We start from the raw sequence: 27941 nt of genomic DNA, 5'->3' as shown, positions 1-27941 counted from the left end.
CTACTCGACAATTTTTACTCGAATATCTCGACTAGAACGATAAAAAAAATGTTCGAATGATTTCTTCTCGAGAGTTGAAAAAGATATCGTAGACGTAAATAAACCGAATTTCCATACCAGCCTTGTGTCAATCCATTTACCATCTTCGCACAACACGTTCGCGCATAATGATCAGTGACTAACTCTTGAATCAAACCGTGACTGTACAGCAATATAGAACCGCAGTGTTGACCCGCAGGTGTCTGTAGGCATCTGTTCCATGTACGTTTAATGCACACGAAACACACAACGCGCCCCCAGGCCGGAGGGGTTGCAAGGATAATTTCGGATAACCGCACTGGTAAAACCTGAGGGGTGTATCCATGGCCACGGGACGGACGGTTTCGAACGAATATTCCGAATGTAACTTAAATCTTAATAATATTCCGCCTTATCTTAATTAGCCTCCACGCGATGCGATGCGTGTTTTAATAGCGGGCACCCACCACTGCTTATCTACCGATCAAAATTTATAACCGGTATTACGCTACTTGGCGCGTTTAATACCCTCCCCGATACCCTCCTTTTCCAAGGACTCGCATGGACGCGATAAATCGTCCAACTTTTCTCCCTTTCAACGATCGTATTGATCGTTAATTAGCGCTTGGGGACAAACTATCACGGGGTGCTGAGCTGCACTTGAGATTATAACTATTAATGGAGATATCGTGTGTTTAGATCGTAAACTCATGGAGCAAATGGAGGAACGTATGTTCTCGTTCGACAAGATAATTAATACGTTCAATGTTTAATATTTGAATGTTTATGAATGAAATAAAAGTATTTTGTCTCTAAAACATAGATATGCGATTATCATATATAGTTAATATCGTTATAAATAATTGCGAAGCTAAAGCAATTAATTGAATTTGGAATATTTTTTCCCCGAAAAACACAAAAAAAAACTCGCTTTCCTCGGGGAAAGCTCAAAGCAAAAACTTTCTCGTCGCTGTTTCGCGCCAAATACCATTTTCCGCAAAAATGTTAAAACCGTTAGAACTATCTACGTATAAAAACATGGTATAAAACACTACTACGAACTCGATCATAGGGAAAAATTATCGTGCAACTTCCATTGCAACGTTCGACCAACGTCCACTTCGGTTTATCGTAACGAAAAAAAAAAAAAAAAAAAAAAAAATCTCGAAAACTTCTTTTTCGAACGAATATATTAACCGAATTCTAGGCGAGATTCATCGACTCTGATTTCTGGACACGCCATCAAATATCGGGTATACATACCGTTCGACGGAAGTGAAACGTAGATCATATCGAAATTCAGTACCGTTCTACGAGGCGGAGGAGGTGGATGGTGGTGCAAAGTTCTTAAAACGAGAACTGTTTACGATTCAATTCGAAAAGGCTTTCTCGACGGGCGGCCAGCGTGACTAGCCGCACAATATCGGTTAACAAACCGTCGGGAACTGTCAGGGACTTGTTCCTAACTTCCACGTAACTTCACTTTAGAAACTTGCCACCGACGCGCGGCATCGATTTAAAGACGACCGCAAGAACTCTTTCTCCATCGACTCGGTTCGACTCGTGAAAGCACTCGATTTTAACCGCACGTTCTACGCCTCTCTGTCGTTCACAACGAGCGTGAAATTACACTCCAGATATCTATCTACACGCCTAAACACTCGAGACACCGCAACGATCCTGAAGCATGTCGTAATTAGCGCCTTGATAATCGACAAATTTATGTTGAACGATCGATAAAATCTCGCGATATTGGCTCACGAGTAATGCATGAAAAAAATTAAACTAATCGTTAGAAAAATTTAGTTAAAGTTCGAATTAAGTTAAATTAGTTGTATACGACTTCTATTTTTTCTTTTTGGTGATAATTAATTAAGATAAAGAGTGTTTTAATATAAGGAAAATTTTACTTATAAAACAAATAGTCTAAGTGATTTTGATTATGGAAGAATCGATGAAGAAGTTGTTATAAATTAGAAATATTTCTGGATTATTTCTAACTATTACGAATAGAAACTGTTTTCGACTAAATATTATTATTATATTTATTATTTATAAGAAAATTCATAGTCTTTCTGATTAAAACAGAAAAAGATGTTTTTACAATATTATCACAATAATGTAATTAAAAAAAAAATTTCAATCGAAATTTATTTATATTAAATAATAAACGATATATAATAATAATAAAAAAATTCATTTCAAAAATTCTTTTTCCTTATAATGAATTTAAAGTTACCATTAATTATTTAAAAAAAATGAAACTTTATAATTTTATTCTTTCCGTATTTTTCTCTGTTTTTTACGGAACATTAAAGTGATTTTTTTTAATTATTTCTACAAGAGCTCTAAATTAATTATGATATTATCCAGATAAACTTGCATCGAACACAACAGTTCAAATTTAATTAATGCAAATGGACAATAATCAAACGTGGCGAACTAAGGCGATCGGTCGCTTTTTGGTATCATTCGATGGTATCGCTTACGATCTATAATTCCGAGTTTCTCTTTATAAATTGCGCTGATAACGCGTTAATGCCCTACCCTCGATCCACCGTAATCTTATGCCGGGAATCACCACTAACGATTGGCCATTTATCCTATAACACGTAGTACACATTTCAAGGATGTTATTTTTGTACAGGGTGGATGTAATCGAAAATAATGAGCATGAAATGGACGACTTTGCATGTTTTATTTAGGGATGTTAAGGAGGAGGTACGAGAATTTTTTTTTCTTGAGATAAATTTCAAAAGCTATTTCATAATTTCTTATCTTCTTATGTTATAAACATAAATACTGATACAATTTGAAAAATATTTTATTCTTATAAATAAAATTTATCACCAAGATAATAGATAAGGTACATCTAAGATATATCTAACTTTCCACAAAAACCTGCAACAAAAAAAAGAGGGAAGGAATTTTTTTATACCATTCATCGAAATAAAGAAGAAAGGAAATCTCGATAAAAAGAAAACCTTTGCCGTCTGAATATCTCGCTCAAACAGCTCGAACAAAAATCCCTCCATGTTTTACATTAACGCCACGTCTGCCGCCCACACACTGTCAAACGCTCCTGTATTAAGCGAGATACTTATAAAAATAAAACAGGTCCACCGGTTATCGTTCAGGTTCGTTTCCACGATTTCCATTTGATTTTTTCCACCACGATTCTCTGGACAACCGATATAATTACCCGGGTGTCACTATCAGCCTATTGATTAAAAAGTCATGCACACACATGCGCGCGCGCACTATCAACACAATGATAAACATAAGAGATTCTTTATTTTCTCTGTCGTCTCGTACGATTCTCATCAATCTACTTTATCTCGACTTTATGTTCTTTATAAACACACGTTCACCTTTCATTTCAATGTAAAATCATCCTCGTTAACAAATATATTAGGACATCTGATATTGATATTGTACGTATTTATAATCGCGTTGTATAAAATCCCGATGAAAATTCTATTTTTAATGAAACTATTTTACGAGTAGATTAAATTGGTCGATACATCGAGCAATTTTTTTCTTTTTTCTCTTTTTTTTAGCGAAATAATAAATTTGACGTTATACAATATATATATATATATTGGATTAAGAGTTCAATATTTGAATTCGAATTTTTGTTTTATTTATTTTTATTAAGTTTTGGTAATTTAATGAATATACGCTTGAAAAAATTGAACGGTCTATATTACGGATTAAAATACCGAATAAAATTTCACGTCGGACGTTTGAAAATATAAATTTCAAATTCATTATTACCTGGAAATATAATAATAATCTCTAGTGGAAATTAAACGCGTGGAAAGTTGCGAAAAAGGGGGACGTATATTATACTAGGGAATCGAAAACAAGAGTACAGAATAAATTCCAACGTGAATTAATTAAAAATCCGATCTCCACTGTAATATAAAACAGACGGAATGATATGAAATTTTTGATGAAATAAAATTCTTCCGATTTGGCGAAGCAAGAGGAAATTTTACGAGATATTCAACAATGGCTCTATAAAATTTAATATAAATTCAACAAGTACGGATTTCATTTCGCTCATTATTTCGTATCAACAAAATTCTAAATAACACAAAGCTTTTAATGAACACGATATTTCGTAGCTTTATAATTCACGATTGAATAAATTCGAACAAAAGTCGAGCAAATATTTAAAATTTGCCGAAATAAAAAAAAAAAAAAGAATAAGACTTCTGCAAACTACGAAAAAAAAGTAAACTCCATAAAAGGAATAACGAACAAAATATTAAATTATCCCTCCCCCGCCCTGTGACGAACGAATAATACTTCACATTTATACGAAAAATATACGAAGTTAAAAACAATGTACAAGAAAACAAGAAATAAAGCAAACCAACATTGTCTGTAAAAAAAAAAAAAAAAAAAAAATGATAAATACATTCACCATCACCGGTGAAAACCGACAAATCGAACTTCATTTGCACAAACTAGAGAAATATCGAAACGAAAGAAATTAAATGGTGAAATTTAAAAAATAAATATTAAATTTGGTTACAGTTTTTTGTCAAATTGCACAATACACCATTCCCCTCCCCCCTCTCCCCGTGTTATTTCTCATCCGCGAAAATCGCAAAAGCGATCGATTCCGATTTTATTTTCAACAAATTCGCAAAACTTACACACTCCACTCTGTACAAATGCACGGCCCTCGAATCGCAATTTTTCCACTCGCGCAAACCGGAAACGCGAGGCTATCACATAATCGTCCATAAACGGCGTATAGATTTCACGTAGCTCGAAGCTACTACTCACCCCTCCGTCACTACTTGTCGGAAAGCCTGGCTTAAGGGACTTAACAATTCGCGTTTCGCGTAATCTCGCATGAATCTTCATCGTCTACTATCTGGCCAAGCTTTCTGCAAAGCCTCAACCCCGTGAAACCAACATCCGCCGCGAAATTGATGCCGCAGTTTTCGTTCGCGTGAATGCCACGCTTGGACACTTTGATTTCTCACATCCCCTCGTTGATGCATATCGTGCACGACGCGCTTTCGGTGAAATACTTTGCATCTACGTATATATATATGTATATAGGTTTTTGTTCTATAGATTTTTTGTTTTCTTTTTTCCTACTTTTTTGCTAGTTATATTTTTTTTTTCCTTCGTGAAAGGATGGTTTGTAATAACGAGATATGATATGTAATGAGAACGTTTCTTGAAATATTTTTATAAAGAAAGAGGAAGACAGTGATACGGTATGCAATAACTGAAGATATAGAATTAACGTTAACTATGATTTCTAGTTAATAAGAATAACAAGTTAAAGGAATTCAGAATGGATCTACACAATATAACAGGACTGGAGTTTCGTTTGGAATTGAAATTTAACAGAATTCCGTGTATATACGAATTTAAATTGCCATTCGCCAATAATAATTCGAAGCCAATTATTCATCGATCAAAAAGAAAAAAAAAGGAAACAAAAACGGGCAAAAACAAACGAAAAAATTCCGAAATGGATGTAAATTTCGCACGAGTGACATACCTTCCAATTAAAAAATAAAAAGGAAAAAAGAAGAAACAACACGCTGTTAGAAAAATTGAAAACACGTAATTGAAACGAAACTCGGTCAGCAAACTAATCTCCAATTACAATCGCGATGTAGAGATCCATGGAGTTGGATAAGCTAACGAACGAAACGAAGAAACAACGTTCGTGATCGGATACGAGCAAAACGAAAAGGAGTGAATAGAGGAGGAAGAGGATCGTGGGTTGCTTGCTCACGGGTTAAGAAGAGACCGTGGCCAGGCGTCGTCGTATTTTCACGTAACGGTTCGTTAAGAGGGCCGAGATAATTCCAATGGTGGACCGAGATTTTACCGCTCCGTGGTGCGTGAAATAGATACGAAGAGAACGGGCGAGCGGGAAATCGTAGACAGATCTAAACAATAAGAAGGTATATTAGTCTTGCTCGGCCAGACAGGTGTAGATGTGCACCGTGATTTCACGTATCGTGTTTAACTCTACACATATCTCGCGCAACACCAGAATTCCCTAGGGGCACTTTAACAAATTATACATAAACTTTGATGTCGCTACTTTGAGAGATTGTATACAGTTAACTGACCACCCAGTTTGTGCTTATTATTTTCTCCTCTTTCCCTTTTTATAAAAGAATTATTTTCTTCTTCTTCTTTTTTTTTTTTTTTTTTTGAATTGACTAATTTCACAAATTAATTCTCGCGAATTAGCTCTTAGAATTATTGAGGTAAAATGTTTCTTGATATTGATGAAAATAAAAAAGCATAATTATACGTCATCGTGTAATGAAACGTAATAAAATTTTTAAATCATCTGATTGAAATAGAATGGAATAGAACAGAATAGACGAAATCTAATTCGAATTAAAAATTTACACAAACAAATCGATTAATCAGAGTTCAATACAGAAATTAATTATTTAAAAATTTTTCTATGAACCGGTTCGGGGAACCGGTGTTTTGATTGTTCGAAAAGGAAAAGATGGAAACGCTGTTTGAGAGGAGGTGGAACGAGAGAGATTCGGTTTCGTATCGTTCGAGGGAAAAGTCGCACGATGGTCGATTAATAGCGCAATTAAAGGGCGGCGTTCGGTAAAGGCACGAATCGTTATTGACGAGGGCTTCCCGGGCGAAATTCCATTTCGTTTCAATAATTCGCGCGTGCACGCGGCGGTGACACGAGTGTTAATAAAACGAGAGTTAAAGTGCAGCCCCGTTCATTGTAAATACGCGTCCCGCGACACGTTTTACGCCGTAATAGCGTTACAGTTCATTTCGTGTTTCGATAACGAATACGCATAAATAACCAGGAATATTGGCCGTACTTGCCGCAAAATACGATAATAAATGCAGGCTAGATGGTGAAAACGAATCGTCATTGTGCAAAGTTATGTAACTATACCTGATGAAATATATCGAGAATGATTATGTAAGAAGACTATACGTATACGATAGGATGAATCTTTCTTAATCTTAATCACAAATCTTGAAGAAATTCCATTCTCAAATAGGGATTTATTTAATATATAAAATTTTATATTTAAAAAATTATTGTAAACTTGAATCTATTTCCATTATTATTTCATGTAATACGAATAATCAATAATTAATTTTATAAAAAACGCAATATTTCTTTTATTATACATATATTAATTTTAAATCGTCAAAATTATTTATTTTGAACTCTCGCCTTCAATTAATTTTGTTCATTATTAGACTTTGATTTCTCTTGACTAATCGAATTTGAAATTTTTAATTTAAGGAGATGTTGTATTTGATCAAGTTCTTCTTATTTCTACGACTTAAATGTATAAACAAACATTAGAACTGGAAACTATATCTATATTTAGAACTTAAGAATCAGATCTTAAGATTTCTAATCTATTATAAATCAATTTTAATACGAAATTTTCGTAAAATAAAATAGATAAATATATCAAAAGTAAGATAATCTCTAAAACCAATCCATTTTCGAAGATCGAATCCATTTACAGATTAAATCATTTACATAGTAGAACATAGTAGATTCAAATATTGATAAATCTCTTAACGTGATAGATTCGAACTTCCTATAAATAACTCCAGAAATAACAGATTTTTGTTTCCTTAAAAACATTCACTTCCATATTCCACTTTCAAACCAAAGCATTATTCTCAAGAATCAAATATCTCAGAAAGAATAGTTTCCAGTTTCAGAGAACCAAATACAAATATACCAAAATGAATATGAATTATATCTTACGATATCTTACAATTAAATCTTATTAAATAATCTTACTCAAAACCAAATCGTTTAGACAATAATCCAAACAATGAAACTATGCGATCAACAAAAATTACCTGAAACCTTGTTTATCGTAATCCATCGATCCAAATAAATGAAACAATGTTCGATACCAGACAAACCTATGTCCCTGCAACGCAACTATTATTCACGGAAGATCGAACGGTCCTGTTTCCACCGGAAGAAACGATCCACCCACGATCGCTCGCCCGAGGATCGTGTAACACACGCCACGTAACACGCAACAAAATTCACGGCCGCGCCGAATTTCGAAATTGAAGGGGCGGTTAATGCCAGAACCCGCGGTCCATTAGAAACCCACCTCTTTAGAGATCGTTGCCAGCACGATCGACAGATCCGATGGAGCGAACCAGGGGCACCGGTGCCGGAACCCGGCAAAACGGATAAATTGGAATGGCGGTCAGCTTTGTATCGACATTTTGGATAATCCTGGGGCCGCGCAGCGGCGCGTAGAAATGCCCTGCTGTGTAAACTATGCACCACCGTGCACCGGCCGTGTATTTATTAAACATGACCGGCTACGAACGCCAACCCTCTGGGCATGGGTCGTTTGTTCGGTACCCGAGATCCGTGTTAATTTTTCCACGAGCAATGGAATAGGGGAAACGGATCTGTTACTATTTCGTTTTTCCCGAGGAAATATTGTATGAATTATGGCTTAATGATGTATTTTCGGATCATGGAAATAATTGTAGAATTTTTAGAAATAATTTTAACACGATGATGATGTTTGATTTGTCTCGTCGAAGATTTATCGTCAGATGAAAGTAATTTTTATATTATTTATTATTTTTATCGCGGGCAAAATAATAAAATTTTTATTCAAACAATTTCTGAGAAAAACTGGTGGATTCTTAGAAAAGTGATACACATTTTCAGAAAAAAAATGTACGGTCACTAGATTGTGAACTTGTATATTTTTTGTATATTCTTAATTGAATATTCGAATGCGTTTTTAGTCGTATAAAAATCTATAATCTACTAATCATAAGAATGCAGAATTCTCAAGAATGCAAAATTCTTAATATAAGAATTAAAAATAAAAATTGGTTCTTGTTTATTGTAATCTCGAGAATGAAAACTATTGAAAAAGATATTCTTCAGAATAAATAGAAGCGAGGAATTTTCAGGGAACTGAAATTGCCGATACGATTCGAAGCTATTCGAGGCATTCGAAGCTGATGCGATAAAAGGAAGAGGAAAGAAAAAAGAAAGGAAGAAAAATTGGCCGTATAATAGCTCATAAAAGCAGCTCCATCGCTTCATTAAATACCACCGATGTAAAACCTTTCCCGCCACTTTCCACGTCGATAAAGCAATAAAACCAGCGACGAATGGAGCTAAAAAGGAACAAAGCGAAGGAAGCGGATCCAGATTGCCGGCAATCGGATGTCGATTCTCTTTTTGCATCGCTTACAAGCGGTTCCGACGATATTTAGGATCGCAGTCAACTTACGTGGAGGGCCAACTCGCCGCGCTCTTCTTTGCGATACGTGTTTCCTTTACACCTATGTTCCTCCACTTATATATATATATATATATATATATATATATCTGCTTTCCTCGAGATTAAATCGAAAACGATCGTATTTGTACGCTCGTGCCAGTGGTTCTCCATCAATTTTCGACACTTTAATGATGTTTACTTTTCGAAGTTTTCAACTTCAGCGTGTGTAATAAAATGGGCAAGTCGAAGAATAACTTGGGTTATGTTGGTTATCCAAGATGAAATGATAAAATTTAGATCACTGTTTATCGATTCGATTTTTAATTCTTATACACATAATGTCACCTCCTGATCGTTCGAAGAATATTAACAATGAATTTCGATTATTTTCCTAATTATAATACAAAAGTAAAAACATTAATAATCTTAAATTTCGCGGCCATTATTAGCAAATGTGAAATTAATATTCATTGCAGTTCGTAATTGCTATTTCGGGCAAACAAACAGGTGTTCAAACGTCAAAATTGATAACTCACTCATTTCCCAATAACAAGAGATCTTTGCTCCACCGGCATAATAAATAACAGAAATATCATGAACAATCGTATCCCATCTTCATAATCATAATTAATCAAGCACCACGCGATATTATTATTAATTACACAATTTTCCAATAAGATCCTATCTAATACAAAGAAAAGAATAAAAGTTCGAGAAATTATTTCACAACTTTTTATCGTATTCTAATTCATCCACAAACATACACGTTTTTGTTTAATATCTCTCGACTTGTAAGCATCATATTAAATAATTAAAACGAGCTTCGTTCCTTCGTGTTAATTATCACGGCGCTCTCAGTTGCATTTCTAATCGAGAAATATTTTTTTCCCTCGCCTCGTCTGCCCTCCGTAACACGACTGTTTTACCCCATAATTCCATGCTAATTCCCGTCACGACGCAGTTGCTCAATTTCGTTAATTTATCGCCGCACGCAGCGGCTGTTTAAACGGTGATTTAATTTCATTTAATAACACGGAACGAAATTACCGTGATTTATCGCGGAGACAATATAAGCGGAATTTGCAATGCGCGGCCGGAAACTACAGTTCTCCGTTTTCGACGTTGGACGCCTGGTCGCGGCCAGAAATGTTGGAAAACGTTGGAGAAAATGGGATAGAAAAAGAAAAAGTGTGAAATAAAATTTAATTACGTACGCGTCGCGTGCAAACTCTCCTCGCGAATTATGTCGAAATTCCATTTGCCAGCATCTGTTCTTATTTAATTCGATGGCCAGCTGCTTGAAGCTTATTTACTTCGCGTTGCGTGCCTGCGATGTAAACACAGATGAGATATTGACTTTTGTTATATCTTAGAATAGGATTTTATGTGCTCTTCACATATAAAAAGTAGTGTTAAAATTCGTTAAAAATTCATCAAAAAGTACGTGAAAATTATTCACGTGCCTTTAAAAAAATCAAATAAACATTCGCGATCTCCACGAACTAAGAATATATACAATGATTTTTCCGTACCTCAGATTTGTTTCATAATCTCGTCTCTCTTTATCTCGTTCGTTACGTCAGATTACTTTTCTTTAATTACTCTCATCATTTTTCCTTCTTCGTATGCATCGATCGAAAATTTATTTTTTAAATTCCTTCGAATTAAATTATGAAATTGGATCATAAAAAGAAAGATTGTCGAAACTCTTCTTCTTTTGCTCACCAAAAATAGCGTAATAAAAAAATAACGATCAAAGAGAAATCCCTTTCACGGATATACGGTAAATCTTCGATTTTACACGAATTATGGTAAATCGAGTCCGCTCTACGTCCAAGGGTGTCGAAGCAGCTATAAATTCCATGGGAATTATGGCGTCACTAAAGGAGGCAATTTCCAACGGGAACTGTTCGCCTGAAGCCAGGATAATCCAGGAAAAAGATCAGCTCGAGGATTATTAGCCTGAGGCCTCCGCAGAAGTGTTTCCAATTAACGAGAAGAGAATTATGATCCTCTCCGACGATCCGTTCAACCACCGATAGATTAAAAATTTCGATCGTCAATCCGTATACGTGCGTATATACTTTCTATCATCCGTCGCAATAATTTATTAAATCGGTGTATGTGAATGGCCAAATTCTTAATAATAAAACTTTCAACGTCTCGCTGAAAACAATATTAATTAAAATACGATTAATCAAGATTGGTATATCTTATAAAATATGTGTTATAATTAAAATTTTTATTTGATAATTTTGTTATGTTTACATCGAGATTAATGTAAATGTAAAACAACTTAATTCGATACTTTATCATTCATATTTGGACCATAGACGTTTATTATGAAAATAAAATTTTTATAAACATGATTGTTTTAATAAACATGGAACGAATAAATAATTCAGAAATAAATTGCATCGGGAAAGAATTCCTTTGAAATTGACTTACAAATTAGATTTTCATCTCTGATAAATAAATTTTTCATAATTTTATATAGATTACGTGAAGATCATATATGTTTTTTTTTTAACTTTGTGGAATAATATAATTAATGCATTGATTGATGCACATTATTATTATTATTATTAAAAGCTATTAAAGTTGTTTATCTATGTATCCATCTACAAAAAAGTAAAAGTAAATGATAGAACGTATCGTATTTTTGAGATAGATGAATAAAATTTATACAAATTTAATCGATTCATCGAAAAGTAATTTCCCTTTGAGGAAAAAATCAAGAGAGAAACGAAGGCCACGGTGGAAATTGACTTGCAAATTAGCTTTTTAAACCTTGTTATTAGCGTTCAGACCTCTTTACTCCGAGGACAGATTGTATTAACACGTTAGATGGTGTATGATAGCACCCCGAGTACAACGTAATTATGGCTGAAATTTATGACTATGTGTGTTTAATATATAGAAGTTTCAAATGAATATAGGAAAAGTTGTAAATGAATTACGAATAAATTACATAAGTTGAACGAGATTAAAAACCACTTAAAGATTATTTGTCATCGAAACTGAAAAATTTAATGTCATTCCAATTTATTCCATTTTATGATATATTTAAAAAAATCCTCAACAAATCTGAACCTTACAGATAAAAAAAAAAATAAATAAATAAAATGAAGAAAAAAAATGGGACCAACTTCAAAGATAAATGTCAATTATTTTTTCCAATAAAAACGGAACGATTTAATGAAACGGGCAGCCATCAACCCTTATCGTTCGTTACCAGCCTGTCCCTCCAATTGAAACAAAAACGCCGGTATTACTTGTCAGAAGGGAAATAAAGTCGTCAAACGACGAAAGTCGTTTCGATGAATTCAGGGTTAAAGGCAAATATTCGCGGTCAAACCGTTCAAACATTGCCCGATCAATTCTCTTGATCAAACCGCAACTGTGACGTGTCATCGATGTTTAGGAAAATTGAAAATCCAAAAAAATCACTCGCTAAGATAAGATTTAAGAAAAAAAAACGAATTTTGAAATGGATCGATGGAAACAATTTGCATGTGATAAAATGACAAAATAATTGGAAACAAATCCAAATTAAATTAAAATAAATTTACATTTATTATTATTTATTTCCTAACATATTCTTGTTATATACGATGTAGATGTGCATAGATGGTTTAGATAGTTAATTAATAACTTTTCTTTATTTTACGTGTTATCTAAAACTCTATCACTCTACTCCTAACATAATATATATAAAATTGAAAATTGAATGTAATATGAGAAATTGAAAATGAAATATAATATTAGAAATAAATATTACGATAGAATAAAAATGTATATAATATATGTTTTTCGTTCGTATATTCTATTTTCTCCTCATTAAGCACACTTTTGACAAATTGCCCAATTCGTTCAGGTTATCAGAGATACCATAAGATCTCTCATAAATATTGTATTAACCCTTGCTCCTCGTATTAACTATGATCTGCATACACAAGCCTTGGATATTTTCGCGTAGACACGCTACCAAAATAGAGAAGGTTTAACGACGAAACGGCGCTGGCAAGCTTTATTATAATTTCATGTAATTTCGCTAATGGGGATTAGCCGTTGGCCGGACATAGAATAATATTAAGGTGAAACTTCCTCGTGCGGCTTTGAGCCATAATCTAGTTTAATACGACCGACCGAGGGAGGATTATTTTTCGGGGCTACGGATTCTTGTCAGCCTGGTAAGCAGGGAGGAAGGGGTGATACGCCTGCCGAGTTATATTTTCGCGGCTAATTTCCTGCACGGTCTACCTTGAATTACCATAACTTTAGAATCGCCGTCTTCCAGTTTTCTCTCCTTTCTCTTTTCACTTTTCCTTTTCATTTAACGTCGTATTTCTCGGTGATAAGTTTTTGATAAAAGAATTTCGAGGGAAGAAAATTGAATAAAAATTATAAAGAGAAAAATTAAAAAATTTAAAAGAGTTAATAGAATTATCTATTAAAAAATCTGTTGTAAATTTGACTTCTTTTTTTTTTTGCATCAATTTAAATTCTATAAAATTATGCAAACAATTTCAAATTTCAACAATATGTACGCGAAATTGATAAAAGATAAAACAAAAATCTTGTTTTCTTTCGAGTCAAAAAATTAAAAAAAAAAAAAAAAAAAAAAAAAAAAGAAAAACATACAGAGTTTCTTTTATCTTTCTATTTTTTTTTAGATCATTAACATTATTAGATTCTCCTATTGCTTAATAAGTTATTTGCCAGAAAATCACAAAAATATCACGGATAATGGATAAAACGTACTCGAACTCGAAAGAATTAAATCTCAATGACGCGTGTCCCGATTTAAAGCGGAAACGATACACGTCGAAATATCGCCGATCAGGAGACTGCGCGACCATTAATATTAATGGAATACCGATAGGATGCGATAAAAGCGATTTAATAGCGTAGTTAATGGCATTATATCATGGGACTACTGGAGCCCATTAGCGAAATTATGGGGAAATTAGATGCGCCAGGGGCTGGCCATACTGGTCGTCCTTTCTCAGCTGCATTTTTAACCTATCCTACACGTGCTATCTATATCCAATTTCCGCGGAATCCTCGATGATTCTAGAACTTCTATCGCGTGCATTATCGATGCAAATTAATTATATTGTTAATGCACTATATCTTTTATAATATTACCATAGTCGTGATCGATTTAATTTTGCGTGTGAATTATTCTTGAGAATACTGAAGGAGTTTATTAGTCTAATTTTATTTGAATAATTTGTGAAAATTTTTGAATGAAAAAGAAGGTGGAAAAGGAATCGTTAATTTTGATTTATTTGCCCGTGATTAAGCTTTTTTCACAAAACATTATTGAAAATTTATTTTCAAATATACAATTATACGTTGAAACGATAAATTTTATTCCATGTTTTTCTACTTATTTTTTTAAACGATTGCACTGATTTATTGACGATATATTGGAACACCTCGAGAATCGATACAAGAATAATATGATAGGGATAATTAATATACAGAAAGTTGGAACATCTGTATACAATACAGATAACAAGTTAATCGACTCTATGCCAAAATGACTCTTTTTCTCAAACAATTGAATATTTATCATAACAAATGTCGAAAGAAACAAATTTAACAATATTTTCAACTCGATAAACGATAATTTTTATATTATTCTGATCATTAAACAAACATATTTCAAATGGAATATCAAGAGTGTAGATAGTCGCAAGAATTTTCCGCGCGAGCCAAGGACCATCAGACACCCGATACAGTTCAGACATCGAAAATCGTTTCACGATGAGGATTTTAATATCGCAATCGTCGCTTCCAATATCCAACAACTTCCGTCCCCGACCATTTTGGTCAGCCGCGAGACTTCCAATTAAAACGGACAAAGAAAAAACTGAATGAAAAGAGGGGGATAGAACAAGGGTGGCGAAGAAGACAGGAAAAAGTCGAAACAAAACGGGCCCGAGCTTAATTCATTCTGCTCGATAACAATTTCATCCTCGATATCGCCGGTCGATTAGTCGAGTAACATTGAAGGAAGTGGAGAGACGAGAGAGAAAGAGAGAGAGAGAAGAATGCGCAACAAGGAAGAAGAAAAAGACGAGGAGGAAAAAGGCAAGGACGAGGAAGAGTAAAGGGGAAAAAAGGAAAAAAAAAAAGGAAACAAGAACGAGGATTCCAAGTCCGGCAGAAGGCAAATCACGTACACGGCCGCCTTCGTGGGCTACTGAATTGAATTTTGGACAACACTTACCACGCCAGCCTCATGAATAATGTATTCGTTGGAGTGAGTGGTCGCGGGTGTCGCGCACGGAAAAGTGTTGACCCTTTGACCAAGATGGATGGGGCGGTCATTGATTATCAAAGACAAACGTGGCCTCCAACCGCGTTTCTTACGCTCGTCTCTCTCCACGTATACCTGGTTTACGTCCACTAGAATCGACTTATTCTGAATCTCCTTGAAACGACAATAATCGGAAATAATCAATGCTTGTCAAGAGACAAAGAGACAGACAAACGTTACTAAAATTTCGAAATTGATCGAGAAGATCGAAATTTATTATACCGAATTAGGATATTAAAAATGATTCATATTATTCTCAATTTTGCGAGAGATTTTGGACTTTTCTTTCAATTTTAAAAATATATATTTGATACCAAACGTACTTTTTTATATTTTTTTACTTTTCCGTTATTACTATGAAGCTATCTATTTCTTGAAGAAATAATATTAATTTTTCAGATAGGAATGCTTATTTTTATTTTCCATATTTTAATTATAATCACCTATATTTAACTACCTTTCAATTCGATAATTTCAAAAAAAAAAAATACAATTTTAACGATGATCAATAATCACGAAATAAAAATTCGCCGTTCCTCTTGCTTTAAAGTTAATTAAAATTTTTCTCGGAAACGGTCGGGATACACGTGTATCCGTATTATTCCGAGAACAGATTCCGGAAACGTCATCGTCCCGTAGGATAATTAATTCCAAACGCGAACTATCCCGGCTTGGTTGGCCGTTGTTTTCTCTGGCAACCGCTAAAAGCGCGCGCGAGAAAAAGTAATTAGAATTCAGAAAGGAGCGAACTGTACCGAAAACCCGACATTTTGCATATAATTTAGCAGAGAGGGGTTGGTATACACAGCGAGAATGCCAGGCGATACGCGGTGATACATTATGCTATTACGTTTCATTGCCCGACATTAGACGAGATTACGTTCCTTCCCTTGATATTATACCCGGCTGACTTAATGGCTTATTTCATCATTGTGGCCGGCCGAATATTTTTCTGTCCTCTCCTCCTCGACAGTTTTCCCGCCGATCTTCGAGCTATCTTCACCCCTAAGCCCTCAAATGTCTACCCCTCGCGAAAGATCTCGGTGAAAATTTGCGAGGTGGTCAGATTCTATCGAGACCTGGCTAACTTATTATTCTTATCGATGAATATTTTCTTCTAACTACATGTTCTTTTATAAGGAAAAGGTCTAAAGAGAATTTTTCTATTTTTCAATCCCGTGTTAGAGAGGAATTTAACGTGTGATATTCTTTACTGATTCAAGGGTATGATTATAATGATTTATAAGTTTTAGTAGAAATTTGATGTATTTGATGATATGATACACCAAAGTATTTTTGTAATTCGCTGTGTTATTATTTTTATACATTTATAAACATCATTATGTTTATCATTAATGAACAACTGCAATATGTGTTTTATAATTATATACGTGTATTACGAAATATAATATTCTTGGAACCAAGATTCGCATAATTGCATAATAATTTAGTAATTAATAATATTAATGAATTGGTAATTTACATAAATTACATCTTCTTTCAATTAAGCAATACAGACAATTACCAAAACTACAATTTGCAATATTGACTTTCGCTTTAATATCAAACATATTATTAATACTTGCGAGATTTGTTTTATCAATTAATATTAATTTAAGAGCAAACGTCTCCTGAAACTCTACTTCAAAACTTTTTTTGATTTTTCAAAAATCGCACATTGTTAATTATTATTATTATTGCCTATCTTTTTGCTTTATAATTACACTTATTGAAATCTATTCGTATTAGTACACCCATAAGAACAAATAATGGTGATATAAATATCCCAAGGCATTCTTGATGCGTATCACGATGCGATACAGATAAATGCGTTGGTACGTTACAGAAAGAAAGGAAAAGAAAGGAATTCTTATCGGTGGAAACGAGTCCCAACACGCAATCGTACGTGGCAAAGTCGAATGCACTATGTTAGAGAGATGCAGCAGCGGTTACGTGTCCGACCCACGTATTATGTATCTCGAACAGGAAGTAGAAAAGATAAGACAACTCGAGGTCATTAATAACCCCACCCCCGCGTTCCATTCGCATCTGGAGCTTGCTCTGCCTACTTGCGCTCCTCCATTCAATTCGTCGTTTATTCGTAAATAATTTGGCAATTCATTTTCAAGTTTATTTCGTGGAATACGATTCTTTCAATTTTATCTTTTGCTGTCTATTCTGATATTTATTTCTGATATCTATATCTAGTAATCGTAAGCGGAAATTTCATCTTTAATTTATCTAACTGTATTCACGATTGTCGAAATATCATCGCATCTATTAAAGTTCAATCTATCAAAATAGCTATTTTCTTCTTTGACTTTTCTCAAATTATATTTTACATATCTTATTGAATTGTGACATAGAAATCAATCTGTATGAAAGAATAGAAAAAAATTTTAATTCTCGTAATTTATTCGGTATTTTTAAAAATTATAAACTATTTAATTTTATAATAATTAATAGAAAACGAGACAGAAGGGTAATTGATTAAACCACAGTCTTAATCCTAATCAAAATTTCTCTTGAAAAAATTTTAATTTCCATGATTCGTTTAATCAAAATTTTAGAAAATTACCCATAATTTATTAGAATATTCACTCAAATAGAATGCTTATTCTAACCTCACGAAACATTTAATACTAATCTATATTTCGAAACAAATCTTCTCTAGATCGAATTACACGCGATTTACATTTTGCCGAGATTCATTTCCTCTCTTTCCGCGCGGCAACCTTTTCAATCGAAATTGAAAAGAGGGAGAGTGATAAAAAAGAATAATGGCGATCGAAGCATCGCGATGATGGCCGCGTATTGTCAGCGCTATTCGATAAATCGAATAGATCATATAGAAGCTTGAATCGCATTGCGTATCAAATTCGCGACCGGAAATCATACAATGTCCACGTAATGAAAGATAATTGAAATCAAAACAGAATCAATACAGGATATTTCGTCTCGTTGTCGTGGAAGCAACGTAAAAAATCCTGTTACGTAGATAAAAAACATTGCGAAAGTTTTTATGACTTTTCCTATTTTTTTCTCCCATTTTTTGTTCTCTTTATTTTTCATTTATTTTTATATCCTTTATTTTACATTTCCATCAGAAATAGTCACATAAATATCTACTAAAAAAAAAAAAAGTTACAATTAGAAACAAAATTATACCGATGCAACGTAATTTCTTTTTAAAAAAGTAATTTTGAAATATAATAGATGTCAATTTTAAAAAATTTGATAAATCTATTTAGATTTAACTTCGTGTATTTATCATATTTAGAATGAAATTTCCATGTATGTTTTCTTTTCTTTCTTTTTTTTTTTTTTTTTTTTTTTGATAATTAATATACAATAGAATATTTTGTTATGTCCATTTTGAATTTAACCGAGAGAATCGAGGATGTTTTTACTTTATTGTCGATTTTTATATTTTATCGTTTTATATTAAAATTGAATTACGTCGAGCATTGTATTTTATAAATAATAAACGATTGATATGTATAAGTAAATTTATTTTTCATTTAGATGTTTTTCGCTTTTTATTTATCGTGAAATATTTATATCTTTTTAAAGTGTTTTCATTTTTTAAATAATAAATGAAATATTTGGATACATCTATTTTTTCATATATTTCGCATTTTATTATACATCACGTTGAAATAATTTTACTATAAAATTTTATAAAATCCTAATATTTTCTTTTTAAACAATGACCAATATTTAAATATTAAATAAAAATTGAATATGCAATTCAACGATCGAACAACATTATAATGTGTTATAATGTGTGCATGTTAATCGCTGCATTTTTAATTTTAACATATCATTAATGCAGTACGTTATTTAATATGTATTTTAAAAATTTAAATTTTAATATTATGAAAATCATGCTATTAGAAAACAAAACAAATGAAATATATTAAAATATTTATAAATAAAAATGATATTTAAGAATTAATAATTAAGAAAAAATTGATTAATTTTAGTCTTTTCTTTTCTTTTCCGATATAAAATTCCTTTCTTTGTTAATTAATAAGACCTAATTAATAAGGCTCTATAAAATAAAGAGCAGAAAACCTATTTTAATAATTAATTTATCATTATTTGTTAGTACGATCTACGTTCAAAATGCGCCTATTTATCTAACATTTTCGATAATCTTAATTAGAAACGCAAGTCTCAAACGAAACTCGTTAACATCTACCCAAAAACAAAGTACATGGCTGTTCATTTTCTATATCACTGATTTCCGTAATTAGTTCCTTTGCAAACTAAAGTTCTCGTATTCTCCTTCAAATATTGAGATAATTTGAAAAATATCAGTGAATCGAACGCAGAACTTCCGTCAATAAACTTGCTTTCAAACTTTTCAACCGAAACACGATAAACGTTTCTCATGATTATATTATTATCATTCTGGGGAAATTTTAATCATGACATCAAACGTGATGAATGAAAATCTTTCACAGTACGAAAAATAATTTTGATCTGTAATTATTATATATATGTTATTATTATATCAAGATTTATTATATTTGAATCAATCCTTAGAGTGGAACATTCTCTATGTTTATTTTCAAGATGCTTTGCTCTGGAAACTAAAGCAAGATAAATAAAATCGAAAATTTGAATCTATCCTCGAATATGAAAATGAGAGAATTTTTTTCTCTATTAATCTGATTGTTTTGAAAAATTCTTCGACGCTATTTCTTGGATACCATTCGAAAATTAATTTAAGAATTGAATAAACAAATTGCATAGGAATTCTAATCGTATTTTTAAGAGAAGAAAAGATAAAAGAGAAATTCAAATTTATATTATCTATTAATGAATAATAATTACTACTCTATCTATTAATGAGTAAACTTTTTGAATGAATTTAGTCTTGAAAATTAATTATGGAAATTATCTCTTTGAATATAAACTTTAAATAATATAGAATTTAATTTTTTTTTGATTTTAACAATTTCAAAAATATCATATTCTCCACATTCATTTGATTCGTAAAATTTTTATTATTTAATTTGAAAAAATAAATTATAAAATGATAATAGATGAACCACAAAGAGATACGTTGAAATTATATTCAAATATTCAATAAAGAATTTGTTATAATATCAATAATTTGATTCCAACGAAACTCTACAATTGTGAAACCAACTTAAAAATGTTTTGCATCTGTAAATATAAAAACAGAAACAAAAAGATTATTTCTGTCTAAAAAGTTACAATAACTTGATATCATTTACTGCATTTAATTTCGCTGCGAATCACGAAGTTCATACTGTTCTTCGAACAAAATGTAACAAGCTGAAACTGTTATTATTTTTTATCTTTATCTCCAAAAAGAGAGGAAAAATAGGGGGAGAGATAGAGAGGGGGGGAGAGAGAGAGAGAGAGAGAGAGAGAGAGAGAGAGAGAGAGAGAGAGAACATCCCCCCCCCCAAAATGGACAAAACTATGGACACGGTAAAAAAGAAACGAAGATATAAAAACGAAAAGAAAAATAAACGCGAAGAAATGAGACAGAAACATCAAAAAATTCGAAGGCAGGAGGATTTTTAGCGAATACAGTACGCATCTTTTCATCGTATCCCAACTCTTTTAGAATTATAACAACACAAAGGCACGAGCACCGACGGAGGAGGGTGAATAAACCGTAACTGCAAATGCAAACTCGCATTCGCACGAACCTGGAGATTTTCAAAAGGACTACGCGACGTGCCAAGCGTACAAAGAGAGCAACAATTTATCCTCCCTTCAAAAACACCTTGAATATATTAGGAAGAAAGAAAGACTTCAATTGACCCACTATCATAGACTACAATATCATATTATTAGCATCACTATGCGATTATTTGTTATGATTATATTTCGAATACAAGATAATCATAGAAATGAAATATAATTAAAATATAAATTGAATTTATTATTGTTTGCTACAGAGAACGTTTTTTTAATTTAAATAATAATTTATTTTACAGTTCCTGTTCATTCCGATCATCCCATTAGTCAAACATCGGATGATAGATTTTCCCCGGATATGATTGGTGGTGATTTCATTGAAGGGTAAATAGTCAAATTTATTTATTAATATAGTATGATATATTTAAATATCCATCCTTAAAATTTATTTTTTATATCAGAGCCTGTCAATGATAAATTTTTGGCATTTTTTAAAATTTGTATTTAATAATCAAACGTAAAGCGAATGAATTTTCTAAAATAATGTCTTCTACATTAAAAATGAAATTTTGAATTGAATTTTGAATATTTCTTATTATTAAGGAAAACTAAAATGCTTTAAAAAAATTCTTAGATAGTTAGAATTTGAAAATTTATTAAACAATTTAACATTTATAACATTTTTTTTTGACATTATTTATAGTATGTAAAAAAATATACAAAAGATATACAATTTTGTAACAATACTAGTTAGATAAAGGATATTAATACAAAATATTTACAAAATTTACATAATTATATATTTTTACTCTCAAAAAATATATTTTTAAAAAAGAGATTACTTTGTTTCATAATTTCTTACTTTACCGCCAAAAATTTCAATTAGTATCAGTTTACAAATGGATGCTGGATGTGATGTCAAATGACATAAGATTTCTGTTAAAATTTTGATAGATAATTTATAAATATGAAGCTACTCTTGTACCTAGTATTGTTACAAAATACATGTATTTTTGTACATGGCATAAATAGTGTTAAAAAAAATGTTACAAATGTTACAGAAACAAGGTGATCATTCTTTGTTAATTTCAATGAGGTTATAAAAAATTGCCGCGAATTTTGTACGATAATAAATAAAAAAATGTAATTTATGTATATTAAATAAATAATAGAAAATTTAAATTTGTATGATTTTACGTTAATTTTAAAGCATTTTTTTTTTCGTAATTTAATATATTTTATCTATTAGTAGCTGTATAAGGTTATGTTTTGAAAAAAACTGATCGTTCATTTTGGTTAAAATCATGACATAAAATGTTTACGCAATGAAGTAAAAAGTTAATATTTTTATTTTGTATAAAAAATGAATTTGTATATGTTTGCATTATGATGTAAATACATTATTTTAGAAAATAACAATATTTTCTATATTCCTAACCTATCAAATTTGTTATAAGTTTTTATATTAGTGAATAAATATATTCAAATATAAACAATAATCTTTATCTTTGTCAACAGCATTGGACCTGGAGATGGATTAGACCTTTCAGGGACTGGAATGTCAACGCCACATATCTCACACTTGGCATCAACAAATCCATTTAGCATATTATCACCAAGTCCACAACCAACTAGTTCTCAAACTAATACTATCGACGTTCATACAATTGGCGGCCTTAGAAATGTCAATATGCAGTTATCTCCTGGCAGAAAAGACAATCATGAAGGAAAATGCGAAGTACATAAAAATATATTATATATTTATTAATTCATCATTAAATTATGAATTATCCATTAAAGTTTTAAATTATTCTATTCTATTCAGATGTACGTAGGGAAAACATGTGCACAATTTTTAGGAAATCAATCTGTTTATATTCCATATCCAATGACCCAAGAATTACTTGATGACAAATTGATGAAAGCTTTTGGTGTTATTAAATACTCAAAGTAAGTAACTTATATGATATGATATGGTATAAAAATCTTTACAGATCATATTAAAATAATTATATTTTATTTTTTATATTTCAGTGAGGTTTCATCAAATTGTGAAGGTTATGCAAAACCATCATTATGTTTTTCTGCATTTCCAATATGTCGTGATCCTGACAATATTCTTAAACTTAAAAATTCTGATGCTAGTGCAAGTTTATTTCATTTTTTAAATTCAAATCAAGGTGATTTTTCAAGAGATATGGGCGATGGAGATGATGCAGATGATATTACAGGAACTCATGGTATTCCCAGAAAACGTAGTCCCACATTAGGTCCTAGCTCAGAATTCAATCCATATAAAGATGGAAAAGCTTCTAATAAAAAAATAATAAATCAAAGCTATGGTGAAACACAATCATCTAATAGAATGGAAATCAATCGTAAATTACGGAGAATCTGTCGACAAGAATGTGAAATGTTAGAGAATGACTTGTGCAAAAAGGAATATGCAATTGCTAAAAGACATCCACTGATTGGACATCAAGTGCCTTTAATTGATTGTTCAGATTTACCGATGGAAGATACTCCCGAGGCTCGTGATTGTTTAACTCTTGGAATCTCCTCAGGAAACAATGTACAGGAAAGTATGTATTTTTAATTTCCTAATATTTTTTTAAATAATAAGAATATATTATTATTTAAAAAAATAAAATAGTCATTAATAATGCAAGTTTTAAATATCTTTTTATTAAAATTAATGGAAATCATTTTTCTTTTTCTTTAATTATAGATGACTATTGTTACTGGGGAAGCGGAAAATCTTATCGTGGAATCGTAAAAACAAGTATTAGCGGAAAACCATGTATGCAATGGTCACACGGTGAATTTAATCTTCAGATTTCCGATTATCCTGAATTAGCTGGAAAACATTCGTATTGTCGCAATCCAGGTGATAAGGAATTACAACCATGGTGTTATGTTTATGTCGATAGTAAACCACAAAAGGAATTTTGTAATATACCTAAATGTGGTAAGTTGTGTTCATTATATACAACTAAAAATACATTAATATAAAAGTCCAGAATGAATGGAAATTTGTTTACAGTTGAAAACTTATGGATCTATGCAGTCGTTGGTTTTGTACTAACAGGAGGATTTGTTACCATATTAGTCTGTTATTGCTGTTGCTATAGAAGCAGGAAATCTAGAAGGCAAATGAATCATTTGCCAACGAATAAAGTAAGATTCCATCTAATATTTAGAAATTATGCATTTGATAAATGTAAAGTTTAAATATTTATAACAGTATATTTAAAATACTTTATATTTTATATATTAGATGTTAACTGGTATACAATGTGACAAAAATATATACGATGGACGACGAAGCACAACCCAACCTATGGAAATGAGTTCTCTTTTAGCTGGTCCCGGTAATACTACACCCGGAACAGGAACATTAAGTAGTGGCAGTAGTCGAACATCCAATAATAGAGTGCCACAATTTACTACTAATAATGTCGTACTTTTACAAGAACTTGGAGAAGGAGCTTTCGGTATTACATATTATATGAAATAATATAATTCTCAAATTTTGTACAGTGAACTAAGTTAAAAAAAAAAAAAAAAATTAAACTTTTTATAGGAAAAGTATACAAGGGAGAATTACAAACAGGCAATAAATGCGAACCTCCAATTTACGTAGCAGTGAAAACATTGAAAGAGAATGCAAGTCCAAAAACACAAAGCGATTTCAAACGGGAAGTTGATTTGATGACAGATCTAAGACATCCAAACATTATTTGCCTATTGGGCGTAATATTAAAAGGAGAACCAATGTGCATGTTGTTCGAATACATGACCCAAGGGGATTTACACGAGTTTCTTATTTGTCATTCACCAAGATCAGACGTTCCATTGAACAATGGAAACGGAAAAATTCTGGAACAACCGGAATTTCTGCACATCGCGTTACAAATAGCATCTGGTTAGATTTTAATTTCGATTAATAGTTTCGATATATATATAATAATTTATTAAATCAAAATATCGTATCAGGTATGGAATATTTAGCCAGTCATCATTACGTTCACCGAGATTTAGCCGCAAGGAATTGCCTAGTTGGAGATAATTTAACAGTAAAGATCTCTGATTTTGGTTTATCTCGTGATATATACAGCAGTGATTACTACAGAGTTCAATCTAAGAGTCTATTACCTGTTCGATGGATGCCTCCAGAATCAATTCTTTATGGCAAATTTACCACAGAGTCCGACGTATGGAGTTTCGGAGTCGTATTGTGGGAAATTTATAGTTACGGTTTACAGGTAAGGAAATAAATCGTAAATAATGTTATAGAAAAAATAAAAAAATTACCCAAACATTAAGCATTATAAAATACTTATATACTCGATACATTATATACTCTAATTTACAGCCGTATTACGGATACAATAATCAAGAAGTAATAGACATGATTCGATCACGGCAATTATTACCCTGCCCTGAGGATTGTCCAACCATGATCTACAGCCTAATGATAGAGTGCTGGCACGAGGTGGCTAATCGTAGACCGCAGTTTCCGGAGATTCATCATCGTCTGCACAATTGGTACATAAACCAAACTTACCTGAGCGATTTCTGTAACGAATCTATCACCAGTTATTCCGGAAGCAGTCACAAAAGCACAAATAAAACCAATTCCACGCAGTTATCAGCACCAATATACAAGTGCGATCCGAAGGACATGAACTTCAAAGCGAATACGGATCAACAACCTTCGTTCTGCAACCTGAACGACCACAGCAATGGTATTAAAATGTTGCCACCAAGCTTCCAGAACACGAACCCCGTCGAGCAGAGGCCAAACTGTGGTTTCAGTGAACACGGTACGCCGATAAAGACTTCTGTCTACCCGAATCAAACGACAAACATCAATTTAAATGATTTCGATGAAAAACAATGTTGCTCGCCAAAATTAAGCGGAGCGAAGAAAGTATTGCCTCCAGCACCTCAACCAATGAGCAAAATAAATACTTCTAATGGAACCAGATCAATGCAAAACGGAGCGCAATTAGTTGTCAGGTTACCAGATCCTAGTAAGGTCACTACAGAGACCAGGGTATCGAAGTGAATATAATTAAATATTGTTTCACTTGGACGATTTTTATATGAATTTCATGGTAAATCGCGCGTTATACAAGGTATATATCTATACCTCTACGTTCGTTTCGTAAGTAAAAGAATTCGATCTTCGAAACTTTCGTGTAATGTTTGTTAAGCAGGATAGGTAAACAGACTTCTCACCAATACCTAATCACTGCCATGTTTTCGTATTTATTTATTTCTTTCGATCGAAATATAGATATTTTATACTGTCAATAAACCTTAAAATCCACTGTACAACCTTAACAAGTTTTTTTATACATATAATATAATGGAATATACATAAGTATAAATACGAAATATATATATATATATACAGTATAGAATATAGACTAAACCCGTTTAATACGTGTTTCCTTTGTATTATTTCATAATTATTTTTCCTCGTGTTTTATGATATTTTGAAAGTATTAAAAAAATTTGCGTTAATATGTATTTAAACATATTAACCAACAAAGTGGATACACTTATATATTGATTTTATATATAAATATATGAAAATCTTAATATTTCGTTGTATTACAGTCACAATATTAAGTGATACTATTGATACGATACAATTTTATAGATTAAGCTTCTATAAGACTTTTTATACTATTAGTTTTATTTATATTTTTGCATATGCGAAATCATGAATTTTCGACTGATCTATTGTTATTAGATTGTAATATAAATGTAATACCATGTGTCTGCCAGATGGTATATACCGTCTAATAAGATTTCGAGAATCAATTTTTAAAAATGGCACAATAATCAATTGTCGGCTGTACGTTGTAGCAGTAGATTGATTATTTGAAAACACAATCTTATTGTGCGTTTAATAGTCTTTTAAAAGAAACATTTTATCTGTGAAAATTTGTCAACTATCGATTCGTTTTAAAAACGGAAAGCAATTCTAATCATATCTAAATGCAAACAATACTGCTCAACCGAACATTTCTGCGCGTCTTTAAATAAAGTTTCTATTAATTGATTAAAAAACAATTTGTTTAATACTGATGAAAAATTTTTTTATACCATTTATACAATTTTATAAAATTCTATACTTTTGCACGTGGGCGTAGGGGAGGGGGGGGGGAGGGGGAAAGATTATACTATTACTGATTGTGTGCTTTTCAGCTATTGTCGAAATTTAGAATTAATTTTCATACCTCTTTTAAGTAAATAATGTCAAAGAAAAATAGATCTAAGATCTATTGATAGCGAAGATGATGTACGAAGGCTCAACAACTTTCGATTATTCGAAAAAGTTGTCGACATTGTATGTAAATTATACAGGATATTATTCATGTATAGAGCGTAGAATTTACGATATAAAAAGCAGGCGTTATAACTGTATTCATAAACAGTTCGAAACTAGTCTCTAGCAAAACTTGGGTGAAAAAAAAAAAAAAAGAATTAAAATTATAAATAACAATAAAACGAATTAACGTCTGCCTCGTTGCGATAGCGTGAATTATAGGATCATAAACAAGCGAATTATAGATAATTAACAAAAGTCTAGAGTGAGAATGTTTAAACGA

The 27941-nt window shown here is 31.9% G+C and overlaps 1 protein-coding gene across 3 annotated transcripts in view; it reads left to right on the top strand.

Annotated features, from left to right (window-relative positions):
• Nucleotides 1-26718, top strand: part of Ror (tyrosine-protein kinase transmembrane receptor Ror) — a 267537-nt gene extending 240819 nt beyond the window's left edge. The window contains exons 5-15 of one of the 3 annotated variants that reach the window (XM_086914783.1): nt 21615-21699; nt 22834-23053; nt 23141-23265; nt 23350-23897; nt 24044-24283; nt 24359-24492; nt 24593-24809; nt 24899-25240; nt 25312-25580; nt 25691-25863; nt 25964-26077. In XM_086914783.1, the coding sequence (XP_086770909.1) occupies nt 21615-21699; nt 22834-23053; nt 23141-23265; nt 23350-23897; nt 24044-24283; nt 24359-24492; nt 24593-24809; nt 24899-25240; nt 25312-25580; nt 25691-25863; nt 25964-26003 (2393 nt within the window). In that variant the 3' untranslated portion in view covers nt 26004-26077. Of the gene's footprint in view, nt 1-21614; nt 21700-22226; nt 22384-22833; nt 23054-23140; nt 23266-23349; nt 23898-24043; nt 24284-24358; nt 24493-24592; nt 24810-24898; nt 25241-25311; nt 25581-25690 lie in introns of those variants that run through there. The other 2 variants (XM_003692147.4, XM_012484370.3) reach the window with 2 other exon arrangements.
• Nucleotides 26719-27941: the final 1223 nt, after the last annotated feature.

This window comes from Apis florea, unplaced genomic scaffold (genome assembly GCF_048593485.1).
Source record: "Apis florea isolate Af1SG1 unplaced genomic scaffold, ASM4859348v1 contig_3741_pilon, whole genome shotgun sequence".
NCBI lineage: Eukaryota > Metazoa > Arthropoda > Insecta > Hymenoptera > Apidae > Apis > Apis florea.
This window is presented reverse-complemented; position numbering and strand designations above follow the sequence as displayed.